This window comes from Uloborus diversus, unplaced genomic scaffold (genome assembly GCF_026930045.1).
Source record: "Uloborus diversus isolate 005 unplaced genomic scaffold, Udiv.v.3.1 scaffold_13, whole genome shotgun sequence".
Taxonomy (NCBI): domain Eukaryota; kingdom Metazoa; phylum Arthropoda; class Arachnida; order Araneae; family Uloboridae; genus Uloborus; species Uloborus diversus.
Window position 1 is genome coordinate 3,622,407 of NW_026557987.1, and position 9,529 is coordinate 3,631,935.

General features: G+C 31.8%; 1 protein-coding gene across 1 annotated transcript; it reads right to left on the reverse strand.

The window, feature by feature from the left end:
- Window positions 1-1,247: 1,247 nt before the first annotated feature.
- Window positions 1,248-5,555, reverse strand: LOC129232624 (cyclin-dependent kinase 20-like; the record flags this gene model as incomplete). Its single annotated transcript, XM_054866756.1, is given in 4 exon segments — window positions 1,248-1,436; window positions 2,229-2,265; window positions 2,954-3,105; window positions 5,386-5,555. Coding segments are annotated over 4 exon segments (405 nt in total), but the record flags the coding sequence as incomplete, so codon positions are not given.
- Between the last annotated feature and the right edge of the window lie 3,974 nt (window positions 5,556-9,529).

Below are 9,529 nucleotides of genomic sequence, written 5' to 3' on the forward strand. Positions count from 1 at the left end.
ATGCAAACCGTTTTTTCATGTCAAGCATTTTGGTGTTCAACATATTTCACTGTATTTTACCAAAAGGAAAAGTCAAACATGAAAATGGTAATACATCATCGGACACATGATTGCAAAATTATTAAGTATGCTATGGCTTACCATTAAGCCAATAAAAAGAATAGTTTTACATTTAGCTTTGATCTTTACCTTGTACAGTAGAAGACCGTTATAACGCACACCTTGTTACCAGAGCTTTTGCATTATACAGGTTTTTGCATTATATAGATCATTTCACAAATTTTGAAACTAATATTCAGAATATGTCTATATCTTAGCACTTCAGATTGAGTTTTATCTGCAATGAGTATTAAAGCACCAATATTACAATTAGTAATTCACAAATAAATATGTTTCACAATCGAAAGAAAGTGAATTATCCTGCACTTCTGCTGGCTTCATGGCGTGCATAACAGCTGCATCTTCAAGAGCCATCTGATATTTTCTGTTTACTGTGAGAACTAATTTTCATTCAAAAGCTTTGACTTAAGATAGAAAGATGATAAACTGTCTCAAAATTTAATTGGCCTAACAATTTTTATGTTTGCAAGACAAAACAGAGGGAGTTTTTTTAACTTCAAAACCTATTGTTTACTTCTGAAAAGTAGTGCGGTTTATAGAGAATTGCGTTATGAAGGTCTTCTACTGTATTTGAAAAATTTTACCATACACAATTGTTTTACTTTGAAGTGGAAAAACTATTTGAATATAAATTTTGAAATAAACATTAAAATTTGAAAGTATGCTAAAGCAGTAACAAAATAGCAGGTACATGATTTTGGCAACTAAAAGACTGATTGCCGAGTAGTGTTTCATGAAGGTATCCTTGACCCTTTGAAGTTTTTACAAAAATTTTATCAGAAAAGCAAGTTTTTTTTTTCTTTTATTCAAATAACAGAAAAGACATATTTATAGCGGGTGTCCCCAAAGCGGGTACTTGGGTACCCTGGGATATCGTGGATAAAGGCAAGAGGTGCCACCAAGTATCCATGGTATCAAATCTTTGTAATTAATAAAACAAAAACATGCATCAATTACTCATAAATTTTACTCAGTTTCAGATATTTAACTTCAACAAAAATTAAAACAAACAAGAGTGGCGCTGTTTCTCTATATTAAGAGCTTTTTAAAGCTCTTTCAACAAGCAAATAATAATTGGGAGCCCTGCATTTCATAAAGGGTTTTGAGAACTCAATTATAAATATTACCCTATGCATTATTCCTAAATTGTGGCAGTAAGAGATTCCCTTTAAAAGCATGATAAGGTATGCTTTGATCTGCGACTCCGTCAGAGGGTTTTCCGTGTCTCTCAAGAGGACGGACAAATCCGTGGGCATATATTCGAAGACCAGAACGACGCCAGCCCCATATGGAAAAACGTCCAATAAATCCACAATCTGAAAGTAGGTACAAATTACTTAGTGCTTTGAACAGGCACACAACAAGTTTCATTATTTTTCAGTCTACTAGATCATTAATTAAAAATAAATAATATGTTTGAACTTCAAAGAGGTTTATTTCCACTCGAGGACATTTTGTTTAGTTTAACATTTTGTTATTTCTGGCACAAAATAATGTATTCAAGAAAATTTCAATACGTACATTATATAAAATTCAAACAGTTTGTACAGTAAAAATGTATTAATGTTAAAATTTGATATTTATCTAAATAAATAATTAAATTGAAATAAATATTAGGGAACACACTCTGAGAGCTGTAAATGCAAGCAGACAACAGATATCAGTGCATGCTACATTTAATTTTATAATAAATATTTATTGCTACTACTTATAAAAATTAAAAATTTTAAAAGAATATTTTGTAGGAAACATTTAAAATGTAGCAAAAGTTGCTTAAAAACAAAAGAGAACTCAATTTATTTTTTCACAAAGTACTTTTTTTTTAAAGTTTTTTTCTACAGGAGAAACATTTACTAACCTCTCCTATAAACTTTCCCTTTTCATTATAACCAAGCAAAACCATATGTAAATACAACACTGTATTATAATAACTATTATTATTATTATTGCTATTATCTCATCACTTTTTTGTAGTTCTAATCCAGACAATTAATTTAACTAGAGTCTTATATTATTAACAATTTTTAGTAATGAGAGCTGGTTTTTAAAAGTTTAACTATTTAAAAGGACTTTCTAAAATTAATTAAAAAAAAGCAAGTAATGCTTACATTCTCATTTCTCATTTGTTGTAAAGCTTTAATTTCACTAATAGGAAAAAGAAAACATATTATTAAACAAACATTTTTACTCAAGATTATTTTACAACAATGATATATATGTAGAACTATTGTATTTTTTTGCTACAACTTAATGTCTCACTATTTTCGAAATAAATTGCTTCTTAAAACAATGCAATTTCTAAAAGTTTTTTAAAAGTAGCACTTCAATTTATTTAAACATTTTTGTTAATTATTTAGCTGTTATTTGCATTTCACTACACATATTTTATTACACTTAATAGTGTCTTATTAACTACTTATTTATGTTCATAATTTAAGATTTAGAAAAATAATATTACTTTATATTAGAAAAATAATGCTATCCTTTATTTTAGACTAATATAGTTTCTTGTCTGTCTCTATGTTACTTGTAATAGTTTTGTAATAATTGTATGAAAGAAGGCAAAATACTTTTATACTGCACTTTTATTAGCGTATATACCCTATTAGGTGATGCTCTTTTTTTCCCTTGATAGTAAAAACAACAGTTCGTTCAATACTGTTACTTTTCTTTAAAAACAATTTTAAACTTAAAAATCAAACAGCCATATTCCTAAGGCTGATTTTAGTAATAGAAAATTCAAAAGTTTTTTCTTTTTAAATGCCATCCAGTAAATTAGAAGTCAAAACTTTACAATGTGGATGTGAAAAATTTGGTGATATTGCTCTATTACCGCAAGGTCATGCATGGGATTCCATCTTCAATATTCTTCAGAGGAATTTTCTTCAGTGCAACCACAAAGCCAGTAACTTTGTGCTTTGCCTTCAAGACAATGCCATGAGCACCTTCTCCGATGTGGCCGACGACCGAATAATTTTCCATCACCTGTTGGACAATTTCATTCAGGATCCTAGAGTTAAAAACAACTTTTAATAACAGTAGCAAATAATAGAATGATTGTACATGAAACACAAAGATAGTAAGGGAAAATGGGACAAAGTCAAATGATGAAATAAAATCAAATAAATATAGTATATATATTACAAAATGATAAAGTTCTGGTCATTTACATTTTAAATATTCTAATATTTGGTGCAGTATTTATTTAATTATAAGTTTGTTTTTATTTTAAATGTTTTATACATTTTTCGCGTCCATAGGGAACAAAGTGAAAGAGTTCATTTCTTTTACTTATTCAATAATTTATTAAATCATTTATGTAATCATTTAATAAACCACTTATGTGCTCCATTATCTTACTTATTCACTATTTTATTTAATCATTTATTTTTCCTCATGCATTTATTAGTTTATTTATTTATTATTTCTTTACAGTAAACTCCCAACATGCATTTTTGCTGTAAAAACATATACCAATGGCTGTTTTTTTTTTTTTTTTTGTTTGTTTTTTGTCTGAAAACTGTAAATAAACTCGGATGTTTTTGTTGTATTTATTTATTTATTAATATATTGTCCTTTTTTCATAGTACATACACTTGTTCTTTATTGATGTTAAGTACAGTTGAACAAAAATACAAAATATTCTTACTGTTGGAAGAAATTATTATGCATCAACACCGCTAAGTTTTTGAGGAAGGACAATTTTTACCTTATTTGTCACTCATTTTAGTCTTTTTGCATTTTATCCACAATTTTTATTATCCGTGGAACTTGGGCCACACAATAAGGTACTGTGAATAATCAACAGGTTATGGTATCTATAGTCATGTATTTTCGTATTCATTTGACCAAAAATATTTTTAATAATTAAATGAAAAATATTTCATTAAAAATATTTTGTATTTTTCACTTTTCCAAAAAGGGGAGGCGGTGTAAATTTTACTTTTTTTATTCACACATTTACTATGAGAAACAAAAAAAAGTCTCAATACACATTTTATTATAAAATACATTTTAGCTTCTTTCTGTACTGTAATTTGCAGAACAATTCCTATTTTCCCATATCACAGGGGGGGGGGGCCACCTAGGGGGGGGGTCATAGTGCAGACTGTGCCATTGAAATTTTTATTGGGTTCTTTTGAGGGGTATTTTTTACTTTTTAGGGAGGGCTCTTGCTTTTGGGAAGGGTCTTCGTGATATTTAGGGCATGCGCCCTTGCTCTTAGTTGGGAAGGGGGGTGGGGGTACCTCTGTATATCAGCTACTTTGTTAAGAAAAGCAACATGGAGTACCTTATTGAAAGTCTTTTGAAGATCAATACATGTAAACAACATATACACACCTTTTGCTATGTTTTGTTTTTCAACAAGTCCTAAAAGTTTCCATTTGAAAACAACCCACATTTTTCAGGATGTTTGCAAGCTAAATATCTGCACATGTGGCAAACCAGTGGTCATTATTTTAAGTTTTTCAAACCCCAGCTGATCTTGAAATCAGGAATAATGACTACTTAAACAAGGTTGTGAGCATTTGGAATAGTTTACCGGAAGCAGATGTTACTCGCAAAGGAATGAAGTTTTAAAAGGACTCTTGATTTTCATAATTGATTGATATATTGACTAAAACCAGCCAAACTGGGCTGGTTGAGGCTCAGCAGAGCCTGTGGCCGGTCATCATTTTTTTATTTATTTGCAAAGGCGTCCATATAGGGGAGGGGGGAGGGCTCGTAGAAACTAGAACTTCCTTGCTTTTAGTACTTTTTCTTTGCAAAAATGTAAAAACATTTCTTCTCCAGCCATTTATGAATAAGTTATTAAAAATGTAAATTTTTAATGACTCTAATCTGTCCTGAAATTGGTTTCCATGGGGAAAATATCCTGCTACACCATGGTTAAAATATCTGAGCCCCCCCCCCCCCCCTTTGAAATTATGTATATGGGCACCCTTGTTTATTTGTATTCCATACTAGATTGCCCATTGTTCCTCCCCACCATTTAATACCCACAATAAAAAGTCCTCTTTTTCATCAAACTTGCACAAATTTCATATTTTTGTGAAAACAACCTCTCAAGCATAAATATATTCTTTCAATTCTATAAGCATAAAATAGGAACCAATAGGGTCTAAAAGAGTTGAAAAATAACACACTATTATTTGCTGTCAACTTTGATCTTATGTAGAGGCCCTTTTTTCCTTGAATTTGAAAAAAGAAGATGAGATTTTTGTGAAAAGAAAAAGATACACGACGTATGATATAAAACCTTACTTCAAATTGTGCAGACATTGCAACCATGAATTTGAGTTGATAATGAGGCAGTGTAAAGTGCAGCAAGTGACAAAATATTAAAATAATTTAAACAAATGAATTATTAATCAATATCGAGTTGCACTGAAAAAAAGCATCCCCAGCCGAATTTTATTTAAACTACCGAACTTTTGTAAACATGATGAATCGTGACTCAACAATGGTTTTAATTTACAAGGAATGCCGCTTAGCAACAGAACTGTCAACACAAAAACAAACTTCAACAAAATCTTCGCAGTCATAGTTAAAAAAAAGTTGCATTGATTATTTTAAAAAATGATTATGACAAGTTCATTATTTCGAAAATATAGCTAAAAATATTCTTGTCAAATAAGTAACTCGTCAACGTTGGGAATATTATTAATTTAAAACATTATGACAAATTTGAAGAAAACTAAAAAGTGACCTTACGCGTGATCATAAAACTGAAAAACGTTAGCAATGCATTAACTTATCTTTCAAAAAATAGAAATAACATAATTTAAAAAATTGCTAATTTTTTTTTTCGTCTTTCATTATATTTTTTTGTTTGTTTTTTGACGTATTTTTCCTCCATGTATTTTTTAAGAGTACAAATAATGATCAACAGATGGCAGCCCGGTTTAACGAGACAAAAGAAGTAATTTGACACTTCTGCCAGCCAATCAGCACTGCGGATTTAAAATCGCGTTAGTGGGAGCGGCGTTCCTGTGTTTGTTTGTTAATGACACTTTTTAAATAGGGGCAAATATCCGGCGATTTAAATTTTAAAATGTCACTCATGTCCGTTTTGTTTTAATTTCTGGACCCGATCGTAGGAATGCTTCTTTGGTGATAGACTTTTCATTAACTTGTACCTAACCTACTCAACATGGCTGACTTGCCGCTTGTGGCGCGATCTCGCTCTGACAGAGGCATGTATAAGTGTACACATACCGCAAAATACTGACACTTGAAATACTGTAGTGTTTGTGAAACAATTTACCGGACGTCAGATTGATTTCTGAACAATTGGTAAGTTATTTTTCTTTCTAAGAATTCAATTTTAAATGTACCGGTAATGCACCGCTTGGCTGACAAATTTAAATGTACACATTTTTTTTTATATGTGTAAATGGTGCGACTTGTTTCTCTTGCTTTATTATGTTTGTGTTTAATTTTAAAATGTTCAATTTTTTTTTGTTTCATGAATGATAATCGAAGCGCATTACCTCTCCTTTGATTGCGCATGTGACAGTTGAATGTGGAAAATTTAGGGAATTTAAATTGACTGATGCATAGAATTTAAAGTGCCCCCCCCCCCCCACAACGCCGGTTTGGTATTTTTCCAGTGATGCAAATTTTTACCTTTCATTTTTTTTATTCATTATGTATGAAAAATTTATTTTCTATGGACCAAGTTGATTAAAACAAATTGGTTATATAAATTTTAGTAAAAAATATTTTTAACAAGAAATGAGCACTACTTCTCTCCGACAATTTTGCAGTAGTTGATCACAAATATGATATTTTCTAGCGAAATGAACTAATTTGTGTTTTATATTTCTCGTTATTAGGGAAACAATCAATTTTGTGTTTTTATTATTTTTGATATTTATGTTAAATAATACCGTCAGCAAACAACTTATGTTACAAAATCCCAAAATGTTAGTCTGCTTGAAATAAATGTTTTTTTTTTTTAGGTAATTAGTGATCCTAATCGACAATGATCCTAATTATTTCATGTTAACCGGATTTCGCCTTTTTGCAGGGGCGCTGACTTGCAAAAATTATTGGGGGGGCCCGGACATCATCGGGGGGTTAGGGGATTACGTAATCCCTCAGAGGTCCACCACACCAAATAAAGGTCAGATTTTTGATATTTATGTTAAATAATACCAGCAAACAACTTATGTTACAAAATCCCAAAATGTTAGTCTGCTTGAAATAAATGTTTTTTTTTTAGGTAATTAGTGATCCTAATCGACAATGATCCTAATTATTTCATGTTAACCGGGTTTCGCCTTTTTGCAGGGGCGCTGACTTGCAAAAATTATTGGGGGGGGGCCCGGACATCATCGGGGGGGGGGGGGGTTAGGGGATTATGTAATCCCTCAGAGGTCCCCCACACCAAATAAAGGTCAGATTTTTGTACCTTGAAAATGCCGTATTTTCTGGTGTGTATAATTTTAAGAAACAGTATGTGACACAGCGTTTTCGAAGCAAAAGAATCTAAAAATTGGTTTACAAATTTTCTGGTTCAACTTTTAAATCATATCACTTGTCTTAGTAAGAGATTTTTTTTGTTCTATTTTATGGGGAGTTGTGCAGTGCCGTAGCTAAGCATTGATATTATAATGTAGGAAGACACTTGACTTGAACGGAAGGGCACTCCCAGAGACGCCGACTATTAAAACAATGGGGGGGGGGGGGGTAAACCGGGGGGAATTTTCTAAATTTGAGATGAAAGATAGTGAGTTTTAAAGTTTTCTTTAAGCATTTTAAAGTCATATAATCAACACTATAACTCCAAAAACTCGACAAGCCTGACACATATTTGTTGGCTTTGAAAAAAGGAAAAAATAAATACAAAGACGCACAGTATTTTCGTAAAAATGTAATTTAATTTACGCATGTTTTTTTTTTCTAAGACCAGTTGGTTTTTTCATTTGTTATACCGGCTAACATATTTAAGTGTAAACGCAGTATCTCAATGTCTAGGTTATTTTTGAAAACTCAGTTGATTTTTCAAAATTTGTTTCATCTGTGTTTAATAAAAGCAAGCACTCTTGTTCAACTGCAATGATCTCTGTGCGTCCAATTGATGTAAACCGCCCAAAAATGCAAGATTGCACCATTTTTCAAACCTCATTATATAGTGCCTCCGTTGGGATTTTGAAAGCATGCGGTGAGTTGCATAGACTAATAATAAGAGTAGACCGAGCTATGGCAACCCTTTTGCTGCTCATAAACCAAACCATGTGACTGGTGGATATCCTAGCAACAGCGGGCGTTAATCGTAGCAGACGATCAACGCCAGTGCGAAATAAAATAAATAGAATTTATGGAACACGGAAGAATGATCTTTTATGGAGTCCGATTTGTAAATTTGTTATTCTAAGTTGTAAATATTTTGTTAATATAGTGAGTTTTTCGTTTAGATAGTATTGTGCATTTTCTTTAGTCAATTTCAATAACTCTCTAAGCAATAAAAGATGCAAGCGACCAAGAAGAATCAGCAAACGGTAAGATTATTACCTACAGTTTCAATTTAAGATACCGATTAGTACATTTTTGCGTTAACGCAAAACGTTTACGCCATTTCGTTCACGCCAACGCTGACAGCTCCAAATGAAATAAAAGTTACCGAAAACTGATCAAAAACTATTACTAATGTCAAAATAATGCATAACTAAAAGAAAAACAGTTCAATCTCTGCACCTGGAAGTTTTTTTTAATGAAAACACATTGTCTTAAAATACATATCTAGTGCCAAACTATAGATAATGCTGCCATCTAGCAACCTTGCTGCCAAAGTCTTCGCCAAGCCCTTCCACTAGTCACATGATACATCTATGAACCAATTTTCTTCATCAGCAAGAATGAGAAAGCTCGGTCTACTCTTATTATTAGTTTATGGTGAGCTGGCTTCGTTGTTTTCATACTTCTTTGGTATACGTCGATTCCGAGGAAGCGAAAGATCATCATTTTGTGAGGATTTTTCTTTTAAACACCATCTCCAAAAGTATTCGAAGCTATCAGGCCTCCCATTTAATATACAAATCAAACAGATCAGCAACACTTAGATGAGCTTGCCCACCGGCAACAGATTTGACCCGTAAGTTCGCGCACTGGGACAAATTCTAAGTGTGCTTGCAGCACTATCAATAACACCATCATTATTCACACTACTCGTTTTCAGTTAATCTGCTTACTACCGTAATAATTATTTGTTTAAATTCATTACTGAATGTATTTTACAAGGTAAACTATCTTCAAACAAGGGAAATAAAAGATAAATTTATGAGATTAGAAAACATAATACAGTAAACTCCCGATTATCGGCGGTCGGATTATCCGCGGCTCGGCTTATCCGCGGGTCTTTTCACAATTAATTTTATTATATTTTTTAACGGTCATTAAATAT